Source organism: Cyclospora cayetanensis, unplaced genomic scaffold (assembly GCF_002999335.1).
Source record: "Cyclospora cayetanensis isolate NF1_C8 unplaced genomic scaffold, CcayRef3 CcayRef3_contig_253, whole genome shotgun sequence".
In the NCBI taxonomy this organism is placed as follows: Eukaryota; Apicomplexa; class Conoidasida; order Eucoccidiorida; family Eimeriidae; genus Cyclospora; species Cyclospora cayetanensis.
Window position 1 is genome coordinate 17,863 of NW_020312207.1, and position 25,769 is coordinate 43,631.

Consider the following 25,769-nt stretch of genomic DNA (forward strand, 5'->3'; position numbering starts at 1 on the left):
GACGGACGTTGAAGGCCTACAGATAGTCAGTGTAAGTCACTATAGGGCTCGATTCCATGGTGTGCCGGATAGTGGCACTGGAGATAGGCAGGTCGAAAAGCCTTTCCCGCTTGATAAAAATGAGCAAGGCCGAGAAAGGTGAGCTGAATTTTTTCCAGGTTTGAACCCCTATCATAGAGATACGCGAACTGTTTGGGGTTCGTTTTTCATAATTAAATACATTACCTCGATCAACAAGCTATTCGCATGTTACCGAGCTCCATGATGTAAAATCAGCGTTCAGTAGTGCAAGGAAGTACACTAGTGGTACGAGTTTTTAAAATTCGAGATCGATTTCAGAAGTCCTATGCAGTAATCAATGTAAAAGTGACGGCCATCACAAATAAAAGCCGTTTGCTCTCAGTGTTGAAACCGCACACAACCCATTGAATTGGTCAGCACGGGCATTAGCAAGACAATTATCCTTTGCCTCCTTTGGGCCATTCTGGCGTTTCTTTATCACAACACTAGAAGTCGCATGTGAGAATGGATGTTCATATCTGCTTGTCTTTGCCCATTTTACTCATCTTCTCCTGTTATCAATGCTTCAGTTGTATTATTCGAAACTGTAAAACAGTCAGAAGTAGCAAAATGTGATCCTATGTGTAAAAATCCACCAAACTTCTCCGTATGGAGGGACCTCACCCCGAGTTAAATGCACACTTGAAACAAAGTTACTAAGTGTACTCAAAAAACTACCCGCCTTTCCTGGCTGCACCTCTGGTCAATCCGACATGAGGGGCAAGGAACAGATAGGGTGCGCGTTGATGCACCGACTAAGCACTCCAAGCATTCGCAGCTGTTCGCAAATGGCATCTATTGCACGTGCACACAACATTGCGTATTCTTGTAAAGACCTAACAGAACTCTGCTAAAAAAAGACATACCAAGTAGTCCATTTTCATTGATTCTCACTTGTAATACAATTAGTGCAGCGGAAATGTTTGAGTGAGGCTTATCCAGCTACGGCATTTACAGCTGGTTGTACATTGAATCTAGTGCTCATGTACAGAACAGTGTGTCTCGTCGTATCAAGCTAACTCTATTCTCTGAAATGAAATAGAAATGCAAGCAGCCAAAACATCTATTCGATTCTTTACCCATTCTTACTCAAAATGTAATTGGCGTGGGAGAAAGCATTTAAACATAGCCTAGCTCGCTGGCGCTATTGTTCAAATTATGATAATGCAATTTGCCCCACCGCCGCGTGTGTACAACAACGATTGCACAGCCTGCTCTGAATGAAGAATTCATCTGCTGTCCCGCAAGGATGCGTAGGTAAAAGCGTATTTCTTGTATTGTCATTCAGTGTAATTCTATCGATGTCCAGATTGAGGCTGATGGGTCTAGCGTGACCTACGAACATGTCAGGCGTAGAGGAACAAACTAGCCATCGCATACAACTTGTTGGTTTGCTGGAGTGGTTTGCGTGTGGCTTTGCTCCCTAACGGCGAACATAAGTATGTCATAGCCATAAATTGCTGCAGTAAATAAACCAAGGCTGGTATATCAGAAAAAGGAATCTCTTTTCTCCATGCGTGCAAATACATAGAGGACTGAAAATCGTGACTGAGTGAGCTAGTAGAACGCAACATTGGCAAGCTGGAGACCTTAACTGGACAGTCTCAGCCCGCATATCCTTGTTGCCACAAGAAAGAGCATATACTGTAGGCTATTTACTAGCGGCCAAGCCTCAAATCACTTTCATCCGTTCCCGCAGGTGCAGATGCAATGGACACTCAAGCCCAGTAAATCGAGCCTATCTCTATTATTACCTTGAAGCTCATTAGAAAGGTAGGAAAAGTGGCAGTTAGGGGCATTTTAAAGATATATTTAGAATCCGACGGCCGTTTCGCCTCGTGCTTCGAGGCACCTTCTCCATGCAGCAGCTCATGTATTGTGGTCGGGGATTGCAGGCAGCGCGATAACCAACTACGAAGCACAACATTGATGAGGTACAAATCCACACATTTGTGTGGTAGGACTGAATGAAACTGCTCAGATACACTAACGGGAACGAGGGCTTGTTCGACTCCTCGTAGTTTACATTACTCTTGAATCGAATGCTTGCGTAGGCTTAAATGACAGGGGGAGGGGTGGGGCGTATCCATCTGATAGTAAGATTACTCTGTATCAATGAAATTTCTCTGCTATAAGCAAAGCAGCACATACCAGCAGAGCTGGTTATCCACATGCAGTAGCTCAAACTGGCGAGACTACTGGTTTAGCGTGTGCCCTACGCGAGCTCACGAGAAACAGCATGTTCACCATGTAATAGTACATAGTTTTATTTGTATTTATGTAGTTGTATTCAGTGGAATCACCGTGCAAAATGAGGCAGAAAACTACTTTTCAGCAGAGTGTGTTGCTCTGGGGCTGACCAGACAGAAACGCAGAGCTTGGCTTATCTAGCGCGTCTAGAAGCTCTGCAGTCTGTTTGTTCGTTTCTTCATTTTCTCTTCCATTAGACCTTTTTATCATCTGTCTGTTCCCTGATCTTTAGCTGCTTTTGTGTTCCCTCAGTCTTATCCGCAAGCTGCACCGATTTGTAATAAAGACCAACTTCTGCCTTCTTGACAACTCCACCATGAAAAACGCTGGGCTTAAATTCGGACTTCTGCAGTTGCTTGTACCTATTTGCTTGCATTCATCCCAGTGTCACGAATGGGAGTCACGAGGCATTCTGGAGTTTCCCGAACAGTTATCTAGAAGCTCACCTCATTGCACTTGGTCTGTGTATCAGAATGTCGCGGACCAGAGTAGTTATTATCTTGGACTGCATCAAACCTCCTTCTTCCCCCCTCCAGACCCATCATCCCATACAGTCCGCAGCTGCCAGCTGTTTTTCAGTGCAGATCAGTTGGTTGAGGCTAAGCGCTTGGGCAATGCACGTATTCAGTCTGTACGCGTTTATTTCAATCCAGTAAGCCGCCTTCTAGAGATCAGACTGAGGCTACTTCAAACCATGGGCCTGAAGTACGAGGGTCACCGGAATTCGGATGACAGGGGCATCGCAACTGTGCAATTGACTATGCCGCACCACTGCATGTTTTTGAAAGACGACCCTATGGCTTTTTACTCCGAGAAGAAGCAAGATAGCTACATTTCATATGTCATGATCAGCCTATTACCGGAGGAATTCGCAGTGTATCGACCTTCCCAATCGTCGTTCCCGCCGTATACGATCACGCTAGAGGCTCTGCTTGACTCCACGTTTGTACCAGGAGGTCCCTGCCTGTTGGTTACGAGAGTATGGGCTAGGCCGGAGGAGCTAGTACTGGAATCTTCGCTTCAAGAGCTGAGAATACGGCAAATTCTTGGCAGTGACAAGTATAGAATGATTCGGCTTTTCCGGTGGGCTGATTGCCGATGTGCTCCCCAAAAGCTGAGGGAGCTTGCTTTCTGGCTTCTTCCCCAGGGTGAAGAAACAGTCGTTATCGTTCACACTGGAAGGAAACCAGGGGAGACTGACACTGTGCGGTGCCAGAGGCAGCAGATTCCAAAAACCAACTCATAGAATGCCCACCTGAGGCCTCAAGTTTACCACCGCATTTCCGCACTGGTGTCTCCTTGATCCCACGAACAGTTCTGCCGCTGCTGAGTCCATCAGGGCATGCCTGTGACCCGAATGCTATGAGGGAAATCCCAAGGTAACATTTTATAGCTTTTATGGCGCATAATTAAGGGTTGCGCAAGCTGACTTGCGGTAGCCGATGTTGTGGTCGGTTGTGTAGCAAACTTTTAATTTTCCCGGCCGCCTACCACGCGCTGCAAGAGCTCGAGCAAGGTAACATGTTCTGAAGCCCTACAACGAAGCTATGGCTCTTGAATGTACATGAGGTGACGTTTCAAATGACTGTCGGCTGTGCAGTCAGCACAGGTGTACCATGGCATCCTGGGAAACAGGGCTATTATGAGAATTTCAGCAACGAAGTTATGCGTGTTTAGAGCCAGAGCCGTGGAAGTAACATGGGGCATGTATAAGTGATGTATATGCACGGCACTGGCGATGAGTTTGCAACGAATTTTTCAGGCATGCAACGTTTTTCTGCATCAGTTCCTTCATGGTATGTGCAATGCAAGTGATCGGAGGAACATTTGGCTATGCGCATGAAGTATTGAACAGCCGTACCATTGTTCACTCCATAAATTTAGTGGGCCTAATAGGATACAAATGAGTTAGTAGTCTGGTCCTTTTTAATTAGTGCACTTCTGCTATGAGATCAGGTGCGCGTACACCTCATGGCATTAGCATCTGTTGCATGAGAGTATACCGCCACACACGCAACGAAGGGAGGCACTTTTCGGCTAAATAGGTGAAGTTGTAGACCCTTCTGGACTTTTAAAAGTTCAGAGGGTTTTTCACCAGTATACTGCGACGCTACGCAGAACAACAGGAACGCCGGAAGATGATGGGCAGTGCAAGCTGCTGTTTCCTCTTGTTCCATGTGATAGTGTTTGTCATCACACAGCCTGCTGCTGAAGCGGCCTCAAAGTTTGAGCAGGCGAAAGCGTCTTCAACACAAGGGCCGGAGTTCGATGCATCTCAGGCTCTTCAGCCTGGTCCGTCATATTGGTGCAGCGCTGGGCATCATCCCGACGATGAACAAGGTGCTAGTGTTATCAAATTTGCATATATTCTACTCATATGAAGTGTATTGTGCCTCTAGTTACGTGGAGCGCAACCATGGAAGCCCCAACAGTTCTCCGTGGTTTACGAGTCGCATGGGCGTATTCCCCCGAGGTGGGTTAGCAGCGTGTGGATGTTCTTCTGGGCTGAGGATCTCATGCTTGCCATCAGCTGGTTCAAGTGTCAGTGTCTTCAGATGGTAGAAACTGGGTTGTTGCAAGCCCTTTCAAGAGAACCCCTAGTAATGACGGTGCGGCACATATGTACTCAGGACTTGAGTCATGAATCTAAAAGAAAGCAACTTCAGTGGCATTCAATGAGGACTTATTCTTTGACCATCCACACACTGTGAAAGCAGTCATGATAACAATGCGGAAATGCCTACATGATTACTTCGGTATCAGCGAAATAACACCGATCGAAACAGGAGAGCCGCTGTTGATGATTGTCAGCGGAATTACGAGCAAAGAGGAGATGTGCCTCCAGGTGGGATCTCATTGTAGCCACACCGAATTGAGAATATCCGCTTATTCTGAAGGAGATAGGTAGAAGGTGGTGCATACAACAAGGAAGGCGCTCACGTTGTGCTGGATGCTTGCAGCCGAGCAATCGCAGCTGGTGATGGACGAGTGGGTTTGTTTACTGGTGTTCAAGTTTAGTCTCATGTTTGCATAGACATATCGCAGGAAATATGGGTCCACAACATGAACAACCAGATTGTATCCATGAGAAGCAACCCGAAAAAGTGTATCACGCTTCAGGATGGAAAGATCGAGGGTACAGCAAATTTTTTAGTGATCGGTGTTTCAACCCCAAGTACCACCGAACTTCATCTGCAGATAACGGTGTACTCGTATTAACCGACTGCATCACGGCGCTCGAAGAGGGCGACGGCCGATCAACATGGACAGCCGAGCCGAATTCCCAGCTTCGTCTCGGGAAAGCAGGGTTTTATTGCATGACGCAGAACAATGTACACGGCTCTGAACCGGGAACAGGAGACATCGCCACATCCTTTGGAGCCTCTGCCATGTGTGATAGTTCAGCCGGTGCAGGCCATGACCCTGCTATGGCACTGGACCGAGATGTGAACACCTTTTGGGCTTCTGGATCGTTTCCTGATGCTGAAGAGCACCTCGTCGCTTTCGATATTAACCTGGGTAGGCGTGATGATTCTCAGCGCAAACGCGAATCCGAATTTGCCACTTAACGCTATTTGCAATAGGAAAGGCCGCACGTCTTGCTGCTCTTCGTATCGACTGGGAATATCCTGCCCTGGGTTACAAAGTGCAGGTCAGCACCGACGGGAAAGACTTCAGGTACGATTTCGGATAAAGCAGTTGTGTAATCCTCATCAGTAACAGCTGCTTGATTCAGCGATATGATAGAAACGGAGGCAAATCCCTCCAATGTGACGCTCGACATGCTGCCTGGGCCGACGGCTCAGCACGTGCGAATATTAATGACGCATCCGCACACAACAAATGGGAAAGTGGGGGACGAATACGTGTATGGAATTCGAGAGGTCTTTGCTTTGGCTAGCCGCCTTGAAACCGGTGTGGCAGATTGCAAGGAAGCGGCAAACACGGATGACGCTCGAGACAAATATTTCCTGCTGCCTATTCATGAATTCGACTTGGAAATCGCCGAGAAAATGCAATCATTAGAGGAAGACGTCTTATCACGCTCGAAGACTCTGAGCAAAAAATCGAAGGAGCTCATGTCAGGAATGACAAGAGCTCACACTTGTGTGGCGGAAAAGGAGGAATTCACCAAAAGAATTGAAGCATTGAAGGAAACTACATCTTCAGTTAAACGGGAACTCCTTACCCTATCCCATGGTTCGGCCGGTGTGGTACAGGAGCTTGGGTTTCTTCCAGGTACAGAGGGAGAAATCCCAGCAGTTGCGATTTAATATGAAATAAACTATGTTGCAGGCGATTCCCCAGACAATCCGGCTGAGGACTGTTTTGAGGCGAGAAACAGCGATCCTGATGCTCCGTCCGGGTTCTACTGGTAGGGGGAGAAAACAGTCAAACCACTTAGCACATTTCACAGACTTGGAACACCCAGGATCCTTCCCCGCTGCGCGCCTCACCCCCTTCGAGCTTTTTGTGACATGAAGACCAATACTTCGATGTACTTTTGGAAGAATCATGGTGGTGGCGCAGGGAATAGCTCAAAAGTTCATTCTCTGTCGTCACTCCGTTTACGTTGCGCGGAGCATGGTCTGGAGCCGTTGGTGGTGAACTCCCCTGAGCAGCTTAGTGCCCTCCGCGTAGCGCTCAAGCAGATTGGCAAGTTCAGATCAATTGCAATGACAAAGCAGGAGGAGTACAAAATCTAAATCGCTGCAGGACTTAGCGATGAAGAGAATGGAGTTGTGCCTTTGGCGCAGGATGTGGGCTGCTTGGAAGGAAAGTGTACAGGCACATACATGGTACGTCATCATGACAAGATGCGAACTTCCACCTCCCAGGCAATCCTCTCATTCGCACAGGATCTTTTTTCCGGCGCGACGGACTTGACCTCTCTGCTGGGAGAAGGCGCAACTTCGAATGACAGCCCTGTTGTATCTCCCACAGTGGGTAAGCAATACCCATATTCACTTTGTATTTTGAAGAAAAATATTGCCAATGAACCTCATATAAAGGCCTACGTCTGCCTGGGGCACATACAACCTATTTCAACTTGGAGACAGCAAATATCGCGGCAGTAGTCTGCTCAACAAATGCAGTACAAGGACAGACGGCTCTGTAAGGTCATATCTGTCTTGCGTCTTTCACACTCCATTCCACTTCTGCTTCGTGTGGACGCTTCAGACCGCACATCGATATCGGTTGTGAAACCGTGGCCGCACAGCACCCCGCCTTTTTTGGCATAGCGAATGTGAGAAAGAGGGCTCATCCTTGTCGCCTCTACTTCAACAATAACTCTTTTGATCCAGACTAACGTGGTCGTCGAGTGCCCACCGGGTTGTGCCGACGCCGTGTCACTGTCTGTCTATGGCACTGATGGAGTTTACTCCGATTTGAGTTCCATCTGCAGATCAGCAATCCATGCTGGCGTAATAAAGTCTGGAGGGATTGTCAGCGTTTCCCTGGAAAGCAGCCTGCCGGCCTACCAGGGGTCAATCAGCAACGGGATCAAGTCTGAGCCTCTCAACACCCCCAATACAATTGAACTACGCAACGAAATCCAGGGGGCAGAACCTATTGCAGGACTGCCTAGCAAAAGACGGGGCAGAGTGACACGTAGCATTCGGATAGTACCTGTTGCAAAGGTAAGCAAGACAGAAAGGAAGCCGCTGCGCAGTCTGTGGCTGTTACAGTCCATGCATTCGTGTCACAGGACTGCCCAATAGAGAGCCTTTCGTCTCTCGCAACCTCCTTTCTAGAGCTCGAGTCCTACAGTCGACTGAGTTCTGCAACCACAGAGACACCACACGAAAAGGCCGAGGACGTCTTGATTGATCCAGCGATTGCCGCGATGATGAACAACGTACTGCAAGCTATGGGTATGGGTATTGCTCCTTTCTTCTTATTGCACCGAATAGGATGCGGCAATGGACCGTACAGATGAGGTGCATGGGCTCGACCCCGTATATGTCTTTGGGGCACAGAGCAGCGCTGCTGAAGCTGTTTCGAGCCTAGAGGAGGTTCTGAAGCCTGCTGATGTACTTCAGAAGAAAACATTTACCGAGACGAGCAACCTGTGTGTTTGATTTTTGCGTTCCGCATTGGGACTTATTCATCACTGGCTATTAAAATAATCGACCATGTTGCAGGCTTCTGGAGGCCGAGGGTGTGGCATCCACCCTGCTGAACGCTTCAGGATCCGTTTCGAACAAACTGGATGGTCTGGTTTCTCAGCTGGAGAAAGTGGAACGGCAGCGGCTGAGTCAAATCGGATTCGAGTCCTTCGCCCTCAATTACACACGAGACGCTTTTCATGAGGTGTTTGAAGTGTTTGATAGTCTCAGAACGGCAGGTGGACCCAGCCACTGGGGATACGCGGAAAAAGAGTTAGATGGAAGGAAGATAACAATTGGGCAAACCTCTGATGTGAAAGGGAAGAGGCCGACCGACGGTACCTTTGCTTTTCTCAAGGGGCACAGTTTTTTCGATGGAGTTATTCATGCGGATTTCTATGTAAGAAGAATGAACACTCTTGTCTGCATCTGTCGCATTCTAGCCCCTTCCGCTTTCAGGCGTTTGACAAGGGAACAGTCGGAGTTGCATTCCGGCTGCGCGATCCCCAAAACACTTTTCTTCTTTGCTTTAATGGCGAACAAAACAGCATCCAGCTGTTCCGCGTAGAGGATGGGGAATCCTTTCTTCTGGCGCAAACAGAGGGAGTCCCCGCGTACAGAGAGAGCGCCTGGAATCGCGTGCGGATTGAAATGCACCAAGGCCGCATAAAGGTTGCAGTCGAAGACACCACACAAATCTGGCAGTCATTGATTGAGTAAGCTCTATGAATATCTACTTGATTGTAGCCGATATGCATAATGAAGAACACCAACAGTGTTTTCGACGAGCGATTTCTCTCCGGGACAGTTGGTCTCTTTGTTTCGGGTGTAAAACGGGGGGTCTTCTTCGACGGCGTTCGAGTGGATGCAGCCGAATGCTCCTCAATTAAAAGCGAAGGAACTTCTACGGAAGAAGCCCAAGAGCGATTCCGCACCTCCAAACGCAAACGAATTCGCCACGATGTACAAGCGAGAATGCAGGTGCGAATTGGTTTCCGCCTTGTAGACCTGATGTAGCTCATGCGCTTCTGTTCGTTGGCAGGAAGGGGTAGGAAGGGGGCGCATACAGCTAACGAGTAAACCGCTGAAAGTGAGATCCCATGAAGCAGCCGTTCCCTGGTAAGGCCCATGATTTTGTACCCGCCTGTTCATGCTAACCGCGAACATTTTCTCTGACGTTTCAGGACAAGGTGTTTTCAAGCCGTTCATCCACTAGAACGACAACAAGAGTGCTCTTTGATGGATCAAAACAACGAGACCGAGAAATGCGCAGCCAACTTTTGCACACGCTGCTGCAGCAACAGCACAGTGCTATTGGGAGCTGCAGAGCGACATCAGTGCTTACACCAATGCAGAAAAAACGAAACTCAGGCGACTGAACTGCGTGTACACGTTGACAAAATGCTGGAGGATTGCACAGATGTGCAGGGAGACGGATTCGCCCACTGCAAACAGGTAACTACCGCTCACCAGGTTTCGTGACAGCTACCGACCCGTTAAATAATGATGATACGAAATAGGGGGACGTCGCCTGTGAGCGGCAAGCCTGCGCGTTCTGCTGCGAAAGTAGTGACAAGGGAGAAGAACTGCGGGCAGAGTTGCTGGTGCACGTTCGGAAAAATAGAGCTAAGGAAATCAAGGCATGTCAACAGAACTGCCAAAATCTTGGTATATTGGATACATCAGTCCCTGCCGTCGTCTCAAACTGACGAACCAAACACGTTCCATTCCGTTGCTATCTAACACCACTGCAACTGCGGTTTGATGGAAGGGCCATCAAATTGGGTGCCTTGAAATGCAACGGACAGCGGCAGAGGGCACTGGGGTCTAGACCTCTTTTGCCGTCAGGAAAAATTACGCATACAATAATAATGCTTTACGGCATTATTGCCACGTAAATACGTGGACTGTTCTTGTTTGTTTGCGCTTGCATATTGGTTTCCTTGATTCCTACGGGACGATGGGTCAAGAGGTGCGAGAGGTCTTAAGACTGGGGAACGGCTCCTGGTTGCTGAAGACAATGACCATGTGTTCCCACGATATGTATCCCTGGCACAGAAATTGGGGGAAGCGCAATCAAGCATGCACATAAGCACACTGTGCAGCCTAGACGAGATGCAGAAGTGGAAACATTACACGCGAATGTGGTGAAAACGTGGTCCCGAAAAGAACAGCAAACTGCCTGACGCACTTTAATATATCCCATCCTGATGAGGTTGGCGCTAATGCAGGCCATCTGTACAGGAAAAAGCAAAGTGCATAAAAAGACCTGTATACTCCATAGAGGAACGCTACACAAACATCACTTTGCCTCATATGCACGATGAAAACCTAGTTGCCCTTATCCGGCTTCCCACAGATGTAAGCGGATATACATTTTGCATGCGCAGATTCATGTACTTTGGATACACCAGTTGCGTACTATATGCGCAAGCCCTCTGAATGATGTTTTCAAATACGCCGGGGGGGAGCATTAGTCGAGAAAACAAGGCAAAAATGTATAGACAAACGCTCCTATGGTCTAACAACTCTGCGAACCAACTATACATCTATACATGCGCGCAACAAAAACGTTGTAAACACATATTCGCTGCTTGACCAATCAATGTTCGCAGGGGAGCTACTGCCCATGACAGAGGAGCCTGTCAGAAGTCACACGTAGTAAAATGTGCATAAAATCCAATCTAGACAACCCGCTGCTGCCGCATCACACTCCTCATGAGAAAAAAGGTCAGACGTGCGAAAATACATGGGCAAGAAAATGACAAACACGAAAGACACGCGCAAACGCAAAGACGATACGTATACGGTGATCTCGGCATACGCCACCTAGCTAGCCACCTTTTCCTAACCAGCCGAGAGGTGCCTATCTAGCCATGAGCATCGCTCACTTCGTCATCGTCGAAGAGATCATCGGTTTGCCACTTGATAGCGGCAGTAAAGACTTGGATTGGCACAATATTTGCCTTGGAGGCTAAACCTGATTTCACCCACCACTCCTTCCTGCAGCGAAAAAACAGTATACCTAGGCGTACAATCGTAGAAACACATTGCTGAACAAGCTGTCTAACAATCAACAAATAAGAGATGCAAAACAATCGTTTAGAAATGGAGACGACTAAGCAAATGGAAAACAAGCAATGGTGAGCAGGCCGTTGCTTTCGTCCTGGCAGCTCACAGGCTTTGAATATGACCCCCAAACTGTTGGCAAGCGATACGAAAATCCCGAGTATTGCTGTGCATCTGATTAGTTCTCACATTCGTTTCATCATCGTGCGGAATACGATGAACTTCAGCCTCTCGATGCACAAAATGGTGCCGTGTTTTATGAAGATACTCTCGTTCTCTTCCTGGAGGAGAGCCAAAAATAACAGAACAAACGCATATACACATATGGAAATATCGAACTGGGGGAGAAAGCATTACAGAGTTGTGCCGGGGGCCACACAACAAATGCGCAAACGGCCTTTCTCTCCATGCAAGTTACAAGACCATAATATGCCTATCGATAGAGGCAGAGAGCTGTAATAGCCAGAGAGCATAAAAGTGCAGACTACGATACTCTAGTGCCGACAGCATTGAGGCACAAAAACTGTCCATTTTCTTCATATCGTTCGGCGAGTTAAAGTACTGATTCGTGAAAGAAACGAAGAGACAGGCAAAAGCATGCAGACCCACCATTGCCTTATCGAAAAGAGAAAGATTGCCGGTTTTCATTGCCTTGATGATGCCAAGGTAATGTGCCATCCTGAATCGCCACATGAACAATGCATTGAAGGCCGTCATCGGAAATCCTCTTTTTACAAGACTAAGTGAAGCGATAAGGCTGCCTGCGTTCCAGTTAATTATCGAAGAAGCACCACATTGGTCTGTGAACCCTAAACCCGTGAGAGAAATAGGAGGCAGCGCACGAAGAACTGACAAGTGAGGCATCGAGGGAAAAGGCAGCAGACACAATCCTCACTGGTATTTCTGCAGCAACGCGGCGCTGGGAAGTTTTCCCAGACGAAGCCGTGCGGCAACAAGACATTCAAGGATGTTCCTGCGAAGACACAAGCAAGGAGGCATCCAATGACGCCGAAGAATAAAAGTGAGAACATTGCGATAAGCGTGAATTGGAAAAGAGCAGTCAGGCAGCATGAATGCGAGCAATCGTGCATATCTTTGTTGCCCTCGAACCGTTTCGACCGAACAGAGAGCGACACTGCAAGCCACGTAGACGGAAAAGATAAGTTCCGCTGTTGTTGTAGAGGGAACCCATTGGCAGAAACGCATGTGGCGCACTTGTATGTAGAACACGACTCGCTAAATCTACTGCTCACGCAAACGTGACGCCTGCTTGAACGTGTGCTCCCCTGTGAAGCTGACCCCCACGCATCGAGCAGGAGTGTAGATGAAGGCAGAGTGCAGCGTCCCTTCGCCACACAGCCTGTCCACTCTACTACCAAGAATCGCTCGCAAACCAAGTAGAGGGGAAAGCTCGACTAAAAGAGGAAAGCACGAAACAACTGCCAACTAATAAAGTCGTGGATTCTCCCACCTGCGAACTCGCATCTTGAGGGATGGACAGTTTGAAAAGGCCCACACTAACTCGCTCTCCGACTGCAAAGAAAGCGGAGACAAGCGCACCAGGGAGGCTGCCACACTAAGCGCCAATACATAAGGTAAAGGCGAGAAGCATGAGAGTGTATCACTGTCGGCGCACAATCAAGTCAACCGCCTGCACGGCGTGCTATGCCTTTTGCGTGTCACGCGTTGCTGGATCAAGGGGAGTGAATGCATTCCTAGAGGGGTTGCCACTGCATGTGTGATGCCCCAGCTTCGACAGCGATAGTTTTGCTGCATTATCCCCCGAAATTCGCAGATAGAGGCAGACTCTTGGACTGCTCGCACACCTGCCGGACTGCTTCCCCCAGGAAACTCATACATGCAGAGCGCGCGTCTGTACACTCCGACTGAGCGCCTCGGAACCCCTCCCCTCCCCCCAATCGTAGTACCTGCTCAAACTGCTCTTGCTGCATGTAGAGGCGACCTAAATAGTAACGAAAGTTCACCATTGGTCCCCGAGGCGCATGGCTGAAGTTGATCTGCCTGCAGCAAAAAGAACTCGAGGTTGCAGCCTCGCACAGCCTTGGTGCTTGCCCTTAGAAGGCGAGGTAGCTTGTTGAGGAGTTTGGTCACAGGGTACAACGCAGGAGGTTCCCTGTTGAGCCACAACTTGCGCTATAGCCGCTATAAATATGCCGTACAACTGCAGCACAGTACCGGCAGCAAGGCGTCTATGCTGACCGTGAGTCGCAGAGCTTCAGAAAGCCTGCAGCCATCTGCATGTTGCCGAGCTGCAGACATCGCTTGATGCTCTGGCCTAACAGCACGACGTAAGCCCCGTGTCTTCCTTCTTCGCCTCGAACCTTTCCCAGCTTAGGTCTGATTGCGTTGAGCACTTCTTTCGTGTACCGATTCTGCGCTTCCTCCGCTTCCGCCGCCCCCTCTGTTTCCTCCAACATCTCCTGACTGTCGTCTGTCGCTGCATCTGCAGCCAAGGCCGCTCTGTTCATGAGGTTGCAAAGAACCGCCAACCCAGGAACGAGCCAGCCGCAGCTCGCCGCGGGAACCTCCACGTACACATCCACATAGAGAGACAAGAGCAGCACGCACTGACGCACCACTTCCCCCCACTTGCATGTGCCACTCAGCTGTCTCAGACGCAGAAACTCGAGCAGCAGGCGCTTGAAAGCGGCCTCCGGAGCTGAAACGAGGCCTAGAGCCCGCAATTTGTTTTGCAAGATTGCACTCATCACGGTCTGCACACGAAAGCGCAAAGAGAAAGAGAGGCAGGCAACCGGCAGGACGGTAGGGCGAAGTCAGCGCCGTCATGAAACGAGACAGCATGCATACACCCAGGAGGTGCCCGATGCCGCTTGTTCATAAAATTCAAGAGCAGCTTGAATACGTTATGTGCGGGGAAACACCATGAGCCAAGCGAGCTGAAGGAAACGCCTTCGAAGAGAAATGCCATCGGTCGGCTAAGGGGCTGTATCTGCATGCATGCTTTCCCTTGAAACGAAACAGATGCCAGGCATCGAGAGGGTCCCCCAAGCCGTGAGCGCTGTACCCTGGCTCTCTCTGAAATAAAAACCTAGAGACGCCACATTCCCATGCAGCAGCCCACAACTGCACCCCTTTCCCCTGAACTGACCTCTGGCATGTTCAGTATTTCGCTCTGAGGAATGATGCTATCCATCTCCTTGATGAGGTCGGAGAAGGCTTCGCCATTCTGATCCACCACAGCCTGAAGCATGCACTCTGCCCAGCCCTCCGTCTGCTGGTTTGAAGAGCGACTGCTCCGATGGACTCGACCCCGAGAAGCCAGCCGCATCGCCACAATAACACGCACTCTGGGGAGAGGCCGTGAAGAAAGAAGGAGAGGCAAAGGGCTGACAAACAAGCCGGATAGGATTGTCTAATACCAGGAGGAACGGAAGAAGACCCATGCAGTCCCTCTTAACGCTGCAATTGGTGGAACGGAAGGAGAGGTACGGTGCGCCAGAGGAAGTGGGAGAGAGGCGGCAGTAGCAGACGAACGGAAGTGTGGCTTGGCCATCACGAAGAGCTTTCCTTCTTGTTTATGTGTTGGAGAAGTGAGGAATAAACGAAATTGAGCCGCCGAAGGAGCTCTCGTGTCCTTCGAAATGTGAGGGTACCCTTTAGGAACCGAGCAGTGTATCTCGTCATGAACCACAGAGACAGCTCGGGCGTCTATATTGCTTGTAGCGCTCTGAATACGGAGCTCAGTATTCAAGTTCATGCATTCTTGCAATAACTTTCAGCAGTGGATCTTGGGGCTGGCCAGCGTTCTCCTGGGGCTGTCGGTGTCGGTGCTGCCTCTCTATATGCAAGAACGCATTGAAGGCAACAAAGGGAAGTTCATAAAGGGGATCGGTCGCCTCAGAGCCAGCGCTTTAATTTGAATCCCGCAGATTCACACAAAGCGTGCAGACATCACGGGTCAACTGTGCCGCTTGTCGGCTACGTTCAGCGCCTAGTGTTCAGGTTTTGTACCGGTGAGCTGCTGTCTCTGCTTTCTCACTGTTTTTCTTCATTTTGAGCGGCCACTTTGCCCCTTCCCACAGGCATCGCCAGGGTGGCCAGGGGACCTGCTGCAGTGTCGTGACAGCCGCAAATAGCTCCAACCTGTACCGATTCGCAGGACACCATCTGCGAATGAACGCGCAACTTAGAGGGGGTGGCCCTTCTCAGAGAGGCACTTTCGCCTCACGACCTCCCTCTGGTCCCATGGCGGACGCTCCAAGTGTAGGGTATGCGCAGGGGTATGTTGGAGGAGCTGGCTCTTCGGAGGGCCCTTTGTCGGCGGTTCCCGGTTCCTCTTGGGGCCCCAACGAGAGTGCCGAGTATCGTCCTTCGCGTGATGCTGGTAGAGGCGCTTTCATGGGGGGGCCCCCAGGGGGGGGGGCCCCAATGGGCCATTCATACGCTCCAGCGAAACCCTCTGCTGGCGTGTGGAGCTCTCCCTTCGGGAATTCCGGTCTGCCCGGCTCCTCCGAAGGCCCCTCTGCAGGTGCAGAGGCCTCTGCTGCTGGATTCTCCTCTGCGCCGAAAGGTGCAACGGCTGAACAGCAAGTGATGAACCTGGTCCTGCATTCGGTTGCCGATAATCTTACGAGTCAAGCGGAAAAACACGTATCTATGTTGCAGCAGCGATTTCCGTCATTTCTTTTGTCTCTGAGGCCATACTTTAGTGTCAGTCAGGGGTATGTCTTCATGCGGCTGTGTCGATTATTGTTTCCTTTCCGGGCTTTGTTCTGGGGGCCCCCATCGGCGCGAGCCTTCGGTGCCGTCGCTTCCGACATCAGCACCGGTACAGCAGCTGGCCATACACCCGAGCGCGATTTGTACATTCCTCTGATGGCGCTAACGACCTTCGTGCTCCTTACCGGCATCGAAAGCGGCCTGAAAGGCGGATTTTATCCAGAGCTTCTGGGATCTACGCTTTCGCTATCGCTTGTCCTTCTCTTGGCAGAGATGGGAGCCCTCAAGTTGACCCTCTACGCCACGGGTGCCTCTTCTGCTGCTGCCACAGACATCCTCTGCTTCTGCGGATACAAATATGTTCATGTGGCACTGCTTCTTGTGCTCCGCGTGTCCATAGACCTCATGGAGGGCCCCCGGTTCTACTCGGTAGGGGCCCCTTGGGGGAACCCCCCCGTCGTGCCCGCAGAAGTAGACCCAGCGGCGGCGTTGGCAACGGAAGAACCTCCTGCAGCGATCGCCCCCCGAAGAGCGTCTTTACTCTTCATCAGCTGTTTTGCATACTTCTCTACTTGCGCTGCTGGCGAACTTTTTATGCTGCTGAAGAGGGCAGACGTTGCGGGGAAAGACGCGAACGCCGCATACCTCCAAGGAGGGTCTCTTAGGGGCCCTTGCGCTTCATACGTCATCGCTGTGGCTGCCCTCTTGCAAATCCCACTGTGCTGGTTCTTGCTGCCTTGTAAAGTTTTCTCGGCATAAAGCCAACAGGAGCAGTTGGTTGACTGAGCCCCTCCAAAACATCGCACATTCTCTTTGCAACTTGAGCACCCCCCCGCACAACTAAGAACAGCAACACCCCCATCAGAAGTAGCACCTTCCTCTGCGGGAGCTGCGGCCTCTATGGGTCGTGCCTGCTTGGCAGAGGCAGGCCCCCTTTGCTGCCACAGCCACAGACTAAGGATTTTTCGGAATGCGCGCGCAGGTGGAGGGCCTCTGGTGGCCTCTTGTTGCTTCCTTGTGGATGCTAAAGTTTCTAGGTTTTGGATTTTGAGATGGCAGTACATGTCGGACTGCTATGGTGGCTTTGCGTAGGGCTAGGCTAGTTACTTCTGCTGAGCATTCAAGGCATATGTATTTGGTATTTCGCACATGTATGGACCTCGGATACATAGAGTTTCTGCAAAAAATATACGTGTATACGTGACACAATCATCCTGGTCGTGCTTTAGCTGACGATCCCCCCAGGTTCAAGTGCACGGTTTACAAAACTGCAGCCGTAGCACTTGCTTCCACTGATAGTGATCATGCTTAGTGCTGTCTCTCCCTCTCCCTCCATCTATCTGTAGGAAGCATCTTGCATCCTGAGAGAAAAAAATCTGCTTGTGTGATTCTACCTTCACACATGCATCAATGTGACGTGGCCCTAGGCAGACTGCCCGAACAACAGTGTGTCTGTTGGCAGCGACACTGTTGCTTTCGAAAAAAGCTTTCTCTAGCCAAGACAGGGCATTGCGCATGCTGACGCGCTTAAAAAACCAGGCACATATCTGTCAACCGCACAACAAGAGGACAGCGCGCGGTCATACACTGTGCGGTGTCGCATCCTTCTATTCGTGTGCGGGGGTCAGCTGGACAGACACACACACGAAATTTCCACCTTTGCCGCTATTTGTTGCGGGACAGGGTTCGCTGCTTCTCTGCATCGGCCACCACTTTTTCCTCTGTGGGGAGGCCCTGAAGCGGAAGCACGCAACCCGCAAAGAGAGCATGGAGAGGTGGTGTACAGGCGTGCTGGGGTTAAGAGGAAGATCCAAGCGGCGGAAGGCTCACGGCGAGCGCCGCGCTCCGACTGAACAAGACTACCACCAGCAGCAGTGCATATTTAGCCTGGCCCTCAAGACGCCGAGGCGCCCCCATAGAGTGATGGCTGCCGGAGCTTAGCATTTGGGGTGTGGAGGAACCAGAGGAAATCTAAGGCTGTGGCCTGAGGAGGAGCGCGATCATGAGAGGGTTCGGCAGACTTTGCTCTTTCTGATCGAGTTGATGATGGCTCTCGCGGGAATTTGCGATGTCAGAGAAGCGAATGCCGCCTCGCCTTCGTCCTCTAGTTCCTGAGGCACACAGGCATGTGCTTCGCTCGGGGTGACCGTTGACGCTTTATGTGTTCGTAGGCAGAGCCTCAGTGTTGCTGGGGAGGGAGATGGCAGCACTGCAGAGAGGCATTCCAGCCTTCAAAGAATGCTGCCAGGAGACGGGTGCAAACAAGCACTTTGAGTCTGTCTGCAGTGCTTACTTGCTCCGTCATGCAGGCTTCTGGGAAGGGGTCTTCCTGAAGGACTTCCCAGTGAGAGAACTGCAGCTGCAGCGCTGCATGCCCCGACGCCTTGGACCTGCACGCAGACAGAGGAAACCAGAAAGACTGGAGCTTCGCGTTGAGGGGAGGGGGTTCGGTAGGCTCGCAGCGAGCATGCCAGAAAACAGCGCGCAAGACAGTTCAAGTTGCTTGCAGTCCGCTACTTTGGGGCGACACGGCCTGCATTTTCGACACAGTGCTTCAAATCAAAGGCGAGAGGTGCGTGTGCAGTTCAAGCGTGCTGATTTGCCTGAGTTCTCTACTGATGCCGTGGGCTTCAGCGGTTGGCAAAAAACCAGAGACGAGGAAGAGGGAGGTTTGACCTTCGGGAACCTCCTCCCTACAGATACGCCCTCTCCTCTTCGCCAGCACCGCATAGGCCTTGCCAATAACCTTCTGATCGCAGCTGAGTGCTGCGAAAGATACACAGTTTCAGCCAGGCAGGCAGCGCCGCGGCGAAAAAGTCATGTTCAATATCGGGATCGCGAAATCTCATGTTACCGGCCAAGACTCCTAAGGGCACGAAGCCACTGTCAGAAGTCACCCCCGCAGCCCCCTCCCCCCCGTCCCTCAGCTTTCCGACAAAAAGAGGCTGCTGCTTCCCCGCAGTCTGCAGAAGGTAGGACTTACTGAATCTAAGCATTGCCTCGTAGATCCTGCATAGTCCCCGCTGCAGCATGGCGGCTCTACACGCCTCCTTCATGGACGAAATGACCTGCAGACAGACGCCGCGGAGAGGGTGTACAGACACTGCGCAGGGGCTGCCAGTTCCCAGTTGATGAAAGAGCACCTGCCCGTCAGCGCTTCCGCGTACAAACAACAATGCTGTGGCTGCCGTCCGGCAGGCCGCCCCTTTTCGCGTAATCTCTAAGAAAACGAGGCCCCTCTCGATGAGAGCGAAAACGCCAGTAGGAACTGGGTATGTGTATGTATATATACATATATACATATATGTATGTATGTGTACACATATACATATATGTATGTATGTGTACATATATACATATATGTATGTATGTGTACACATAGACATATATGTATATGTACATAGATATATACGCACAGGAGCCTCATCAGACTTACCTGCCCAGTGCCAAGCTGCGGATGTGCAGCAACCCCCGTACACGTAGAACTGGCGCCTCTCCACCCTTGGGCGTGGTGCCTCGAGCTCGGAGCACTCTCCGTGGTGTCGCCCATGCCTCCAGATGCGCCTGCAGATGCTTGCGTCTGACTGCCCACCACTGCTGCTGCTGCCGCAGCCCCACGGGGGGAGGCGGGGAGGGGGGGCCCCCTGCGAGGGGCCCCTAGCAGGCCGTCCCCGATGGCAAGGGCCTCAACGATGAAGGCGACCCCCCTGCACGCCAGCGCAGCGGAGAGGGCTTGGCAACAAGCCTTTGGCAGGTGTATACAGCCCGCGCGCTCCCCGTGCAAACGCACATGGACGGCATACTCCTATGTGGCGGCAAGCAAAGAAGCAAAGCCTAGGCGTTGCACGCTCCATCTTACAAGTCCTACAAGCCCACGAGAAGCTCTCGGAGGCAGCGACAGAGCAGCCTCCAGACGTGCCTCACCTGAGTGGCTCCTCGGCGAGGGGCCCCGCAACAGATGCCCGCTGGAACCCAGCAAGGAGAGCTGGCAGCAGGCGGCTTAAGGGCGAAGAAAGCCCCCCTGGAGCAAACACATCAGGCAGCGCAAGTAGCCACGAGCGGTACATCTGCCCTGCTGGCAGGCTCCCGTGGGGAGGCAGCGCCAAGCCGCCAAGCGCGCAGCAACTGTCGTGAAGAAACGCCGAGCCGAGAAATCGCAGAGCATTCAAGACGGAGCACCCACACCCACACACTGCCTCGGAACGGGGTTTTTTCACACACTGACTGCTTGCACGCAGCCTTAGGCGAGCAGACGTCTCTCGCGCATATGTGTACAGCCCACACAGTCCGAGAGAGGTCCTCAAAGCAGCAGACACACATCAGAAGCAGACGCTACACAGCCTGAAAGAGGGCGACGCGTGTACTCAAGATCGCGAAAATACGAGGCGGTGGAAGCCTTTCGGCGCGGGAGCCCTTTAGTGCTGCATGCATTCCCGTGTGCAGCCAGAAGCTGCGGGGTGTAGCGTCACCCCGACCGAGCCGTGAGCAGGCTACGCCATCGCAGAAGCGACGCCCCCTGGTGCTCCATTCCGCTACGGCTGTCTGTACACCGCGTGCCCCCCGCCGCCGCAAAAGGTGACAAGCCGCTTTCCTGCCCTCCCAAAGTACCTGAAACGCCGTTGGCTGCGAGCGTCGAAATTTCAGAGGCATCTTCGAACGCCCATCCGATCGGAGCCTCTTCTCCCTCCGTTCCTCTGAAGGCGCTTGCGGACGCTGGCGGCTCCTTGCCAGTGCAACACCCCTCAGGAAATAAGACGGAAAGACTGCTCGACGCCAGGAGAGCGCAGCAGGCCCCACCGCTGAGCGCGAGGCTCCAAAGGGGCCCTGGGGGCCCTTGAAAAGTCTCCTCTGCTGCTTTCGCCTTGGGGAGTTGTGTGGGGGGATTTTGAGGGCTTTTTTCGGCGTGTCTCCAGGTGTTGCTGAAGCTCGCCTCAACGTCTCTGAGGCAGGCGTGCAGCAAGTCTTGGCTGGCGCTGGGAGGCAGCCCACAAGCGCCTCCTGAAGTCTCCGACCCCTCCCCAGACTCCCGCTGCTGAGGGTGCAGAAACAAGCGCGTTGCAGGGGTCCTGCTTTTGAGGGTCGCCAGCAAGTCTCGCGAGTTGGCAGTGAGCCAGTCCGTCACTGCAGAAAGAGCGGGAAGCGCAGCAAAAACACATCGCAGAGCCGCAAACACGCGAAGCCTGCATGCAAAGGACTTCCTACACATGCCCTTTCTCTCCCTCCGCGCAGATCTGCATGTGACTCTCCAGCAAGGCAGGTCCAAAATAGGGTCCTTGCGTTCGCGAAGAAACGCGACAAAATTTCTTCAAAAAAAATCCCGTTAAAGCAGCGTGTATGGATCAAGCAGGGCAGCCTTTGCAAACCTTCTACCCCTAAGTAATTCCGGCGGAAACGGATTCTGGTGCCACGATTTTCCGCTCACCTGCATCTGGCATCTTTTCAGCCCTAAGGACGATTACTAGAGGGCACTCAGATCCCCCTCCCCAAAATACCGAAGAGTTGTAATTGCGATGCTTTCGAATCCACGCAGACAACGAGGCTTCCAGCGGCGCATCTCCTGGCGCTGCCGATGTGTGTGCCAGAAACCCCTCCAACCTCGTTGTTTCCTCTTCAGAAACTCCTCCCTTGGGGGGTGGGATCCATGGAGGGAAGGCCACGCGGCGGGAAAATGTGTGGGCAGCGATCCCAGAAGCTGTCTGCGCAGCTTCGACTTCAGAAGCGAATGCAAGGGTTTCCCTTATCGCCGTCATGGGGGCCGATACTGCAGCACACACATACACATACACATGCGTGAATACACACACACACATATACACACATACATACATGAATACATACATGAATACATACACACACATATACACACATACATACACATCTACATACATGAATACATACACACACATATATACACATCCATACACTTACGCATACATGAATACATGCATGAATACATACACATATACATGCATGAATACATACACACATATATACACATATACATGCAAGAATACATACACACATACATACACATATACATGCAAGAATACATACACACATATATACACATATACATGCATGAATACATATACACACACATATATACACATATACATGCATGAATACATACACACATATACATACACCTATATACACATATACATGCATGAATACATACACACATATATGTACACATATATACATGTACACATAGAGATTCGCATACGTCGATCCATACACACATCCATACATCCATACAAACAGATAATAAACACACATGAATACATGCAGAAACACACATAAGCGCCCTCTAGAGAAGCTGCCAGTTCCTGGTGGCGTTGTTCTCCATCGAAGGGAGGCGGCTACTGCAAGAGACGCTCAAGAGCGAGAGTCAGTACAGGCCCCCCAACCCCTGCCGCGTGAGCCCATCCCCTGCGTGGGGTGTGCTAAGGGTGTTTTTTATCACGGAGGCTGCGTTTGTGGCTTTGTTGACGCTTACCGCGAATGGGAACTCTGGCGTAAAGGGCTTCGAGGTCACTCAGGGAGGTTTCGAGGTGTACTTCGCCGCAGCAGCCGAGGAGGAGTTCCCCATTATCCAGCACAGACAGCTGAGGTGCAAGTGTGCGCAGAAACGCCACAGGGAAGTAGGCAGGGTCGACGACGCACAGCAAGAAGCAGAGGGAAAACGCTGACACGCAAAGGGAGGGAGACAGACGGTGTCTCAGAGAAAAAGGGGCTGCGGTGGAGGACGATGAGGAGGGGTGAGGGAGGCATGGATTCTGATCAGCAGGGAGAGAGAGAAGGAGAGAAGGGTGCAGCATTGAGGCGCAGAAGCCAAAGGGCGTCTGTCTTGAGTATGAAGTAGGCACACAATGAACTACTGCTTTGCTGCAGGGGTGCCTGCTGGCTGTAATGTGGCGCAGGCTGCTGCCGCTAGGCAAACAAGTCGCTTCGCTTCTTTGCGCTGCGAAAGAGCCTCGTTTGCGCTGGCCTCCGCAGTTTGCGAGGTGTATGTACATACACCACATACTTCGAGAGAAGGGTCTGCAAGGAAGAGGCGGGAAATACCCTGAATGAACTTCTCAGAATCTTCGAGACGTTGCGCCTCAACTGCCACGCGCACGATAGCCGAAGACGCCTGCAACAGCACCAAGAGAACCGCGCAAATGGCATATGCCGCTTCAGGAGCAGCAGCAGCAGCAGGCATATGGCTTGCTAGGCAGGCCTACCCACAGTTGCATCTACTCACCCCGTGCTCACTGGCAGGCAGAGAATGAGGGCCCCCCTTCCCCCTCCCCCTCTAGCAGCAGCGGAGCGCCAGCACTCGAGGCAGCCTCCGCGAGAGCGGCGTGCGTCTTCCTCTTTTACCTTTGAATAGGGAGATACCAAGGGAGGACAGGCGGGGTGATTGCTGAGGGTCGAGCATCGAAGCGCTCCCTCGACTCCCATGGGCCCCCTACGGTACCTTTCGAATTCCTCGGTGTACTTCTCCTGCGCCTCGACTTGCCGATGGTGGGGGGCCCCCCGGCTGCGCAGTCCTTGCAGCCAAGCGGCTACGTCCCTTAGCATCTCGCGGGGGGCCCCCTGCGTCGCGTCGGCACTTGCGTCTGCTGGCAGCAGAGAAACAGCCACCACGGAGCCGGCGGAGGCCTCTTTCACTGGCTTGAGATCTGGTCCAAAGAGCAGGAAGATGTTGTCGACAACGTACGCCTGCCGCGTGAGAAGCAGCTCCCCCGAGCCGAGGGGGCCCTCGACGTCACCAGACGGGGGGGGCCCCCCGCGTTCTTCGGTGCACACGAAGATTCGCATTCCCCGACGGAGGCAGCCAACAAATATCCTGCACAGGCCTAGAAAGCTGCTGCATCCTTCGTTGCCTGAACCCCCGCAAGCCACAAGAGAGGGTACAGCAGAGCTTCACCATGGAGGGGGCCCCTTCCCTCCTTCCCCCTTGTGAGGGAGGGAGGCCCTTGAGAAGGCCTTGGCTGCGCCAGCGAGGTGCACCCAAGGCCGTCTGGGGGCCCCCAAGGGGGCCCCCAGACGGCTGTCAGGAAATGCACGTAAAACAGGAGGCAGCGGAGGAGCCTTCTGGGGCCTAAAATCGACCGACTCACCCTGCAAGGTGGCTCCGACGACTCGGAGGCTTTGCAGATCTGCGGCAACGAATTTTGCCACATACACGATCACGAGGGGGTCTTCGGGGGGGGCCCCCTGGAGAGGCCCTTCCTTAGGGGCCCCCTCAGAGACGACCGGGGGATCAATCTGCGCGGTAAAGGGGTCCAGGTGAGGACAGAGACGCGGGAGACGCTGACGAGCGGCAGCGATCGGATTGGGAACTCGCAGAACGAGAGTCTCCTGCAAAGAGGATTTTCGCGCAAACAACGGGGAAAGAAAGCGTGAGAAGACGTAGAAGCAGCCAGCGCAGCGCTGAACATTGTGCAGAGCTCTCGCGAGAAAACACACAGCGGCGGGGTCCCCCCCAGTGATAGTCTGGAGAGAACCAGCAAGAGGTCTGGTCTGTCCACTTTTTCTTTCGCAGGAGCGAGAAAGCCATCCAGCAGGTGTATAGGAGGAGGTTCGTTCTGCGTGGGCGTTGCTGTGCAAGCGTTCTTGAGCCCTAGTTGCAACTCTTGACGCGCTTCGCCTTAGGTGGCTATAGGCTTATTGTTGGTGGGCATGCACCGTGCTGTAGAGAGATGCTCGCGCATCATGCACGTACAAGCAGAGTCTCCCCGACGGGCAGCCATCGCGTCATTACAGCGGCCACTAGCTCCCCCACCAACTCTTCCTTGAGCTTGCTGCTCTCTTCCGCCCGCCTCTGTCTCGCAGGAGAGAGCAGCCGTCTGATTTCTGCAGCGATCTGCTCCGTTTCCTTGAGCTGCAGAGCCTTCGCTATCGTGCATAGCCTGGTGACTCTTGGATCTTCTGCGTGCTGGGGACGGTCGGTGGGAGCCTCGTCGAGAGACTGCCCCTGAGCGTCTTTCCACCCTGCCGCTCGATACAGTCGCCAAATGGGTTCAAAAACAAGCTGCTCCACCATCCGCGGCTGCCCTTCAGTAAAAGGGGTGTTTCTCACCTCCAGGCTGGGGGGAGGAGGAGAATCTTTCTCCGCTCCCCGAGCAGCTGCTCCTCCCGCTCGAGGCTCTGTGCTCCTCTTGGAGCGGCAGCGACGCAAATAGTAAGGCCCCCACAGCGCATGCGTAAGCTTAGGAAGCGAAGCCAGAGGCAAGCCGAGCTGCTTCAACAAAGTGCTGCGAGCGAAAGAGGGGATCGAAAAACACCACCCGTGAAGAGCAGATGCAAAAAGGACGTTGCCTGATGGCAGCACAGAAAAAACAGAGACAGAGCACACACGGGTCGAATGCTGTGGGTGCCGCTTACGCACGGGGGCAGCAGCCAAGCTAGATGAGGGTAAGAAAGGCTAGTGAGAAAGCCTCAACATGAACATAAAGAGCGATAGAGAGAGAGAGAGAGAGAGAGAGAGAGAGAGAGAGAGAGAGAGAGAGAGAGAGAGAGAGAGAGAGAGAGAGAGAGAGAGAGAGAGAGAGAGAGAGAGAGAGAGAGAGAGAGAGAGAGAGAGAG

General features: G+C 52.1%; 5 protein-coding genes across 5 annotated transcripts; 3 read left to right on the forward strand and 2 right to left on the reverse strand.

The window, feature by feature from the left end:
* The first annotated feature begins 2,626 nt into the window (after positions 1 to 2,626).
* On the forward strand, positions 2,627 to 3,613 carry LOC113147527. Its single transcript, XM_026338365.1, is given in 1 exon segment — positions 2,627 to 3,613. A coding segment is annotated over 1 exon segment (987 nt).
* Positions 3,614 to 3,891: 278 nt separating this feature from the next.
* LOC34619991 lies at positions 3,892 to 10,129 on the forward strand. Its single transcript, XM_026338366.1, is given in 23 exon segments — positions 3,892 to 3,972; positions 4,512 to 4,650; positions 4,710 to 4,783; positions 4,841 to 4,919; positions 4,977 to 5,155; positions 5,215 to 5,298; positions 5,356 to 5,446; positions 5,509 to 5,829; positions 5,895 to 5,988; positions 6,047 to 6,549; positions 6,607 to 6,685; positions 6,743 to 7,109; positions 7,170 to 7,257; positions 7,323 to 7,425; positions 7,492 to 7,558; positions 7,617 to 7,952; positions 8,021 to 8,186; positions 8,248 to 8,383; positions 8,457 to 8,820; positions 8,880 to 9,136; positions 9,197 to 9,343; positions 9,611 to 9,875; positions 9,941 to 10,129. Coding segments are annotated over 23 exon segments (4,209 nt in total).
* A 256-nt stretch (positions 10,130 to 10,385) lies between these two features.
* LOC34619992 (PCI domain-containing protein 2) lies at positions 10,386 to 14,799 on the reverse strand. Its single transcript, XM_026338367.1, has 10 exons — positions 14,620 to 14,799; positions 13,710 to 14,224; positions 13,418 to 13,511; positions 12,961 to 13,022; positions 12,385 to 12,462; positions 12,099 to 12,168; positions 11,679 to 11,770; positions 11,312 to 11,423; positions 10,612 to 10,656; positions 10,386 to 10,469 (listed from the first exon to the last, which is right to left on the reverse strand). The coding sequence occupies exons 1-10, from the start codon at positions 14,797 to 14,799 to the stop codon at positions 10,386 to 10,388; spliced, it is 1,332 nt and encodes a 443-aa protein (XP_026194152.1).
* Positions 14,800 to 15,644: 845 nt separating this feature from the next.
* On the forward strand, positions 15,645 to 16,949 carry LOC34619993 (protein YIF1A). Its single transcript, XM_022733265.1, has one exon. The coding sequence runs from the start codon at positions 15,645 to 15,647 to the stop codon at positions 16,947 to 16,949; it is 1,305 nt and encodes a 434-aa protein (XP_022590836.1).
* Positions 16,950 to 17,855: 906 nt separating this feature from the next.
* On the reverse strand, positions 17,856 to 25,608 carry LOC34619994 (elongation factor-like GTPase 1; the record flags this gene model as incomplete). Its single annotated transcript, XM_026338368.1, has 15 exons — positions 17,856 to 17,924; positions 18,212 to 18,301; positions 18,484 to 18,580; positions 18,794 to 18,956; positions 19,174 to 19,258; positions 19,404 to 19,458; positions 19,832 to 19,897; positions 20,115 to 20,382; positions 20,727 to 21,311; positions 21,613 to 21,951; positions 22,690 to 22,798; positions 23,221 to 23,328; positions 23,559 to 24,064; positions 24,302 to 24,542; positions 24,907 to 25,608. Coding segments are annotated over 15 exons (3,483 nt in total), but the record flags the coding sequence as incomplete, so codon positions are not given.
* Between the last annotated feature and the right edge of the window lie 161 nt (positions 25,609 to 25,769).

Bases quoted from the DNA above. Each gene is read 5' to 3' on its own strand.
- LOC34619992 (XM_026338367.1), bottom strand. From the start codon at position 14,799: ATGCGGCTGGCTTCTCGGGGTCGAGTCCATCGGAGCAGTCGCTCTTCA. The intron at 13,512-13,709 runs GTCAGCATAGAC...TTTTTGCTGCAG, and splicing joins CTGAAGCTCTGCGACTCACG to GCAGATCAACTTCAGCCATG. The intron at 10,657-11,311 runs GTGAGCGATGCT...TTTCCTGTACAG, and splicing joins ATCTCTTCGACGATGACGAA to ATGGCCTGCATTAGCGCCAA.
- LOC34619993 (XM_022733265.1), top strand. From the start codon at position 15,645: ATGAACGCGCAACTTAGAGGGGGTGGCCCTTCTCAGAGAGGCACTTTC.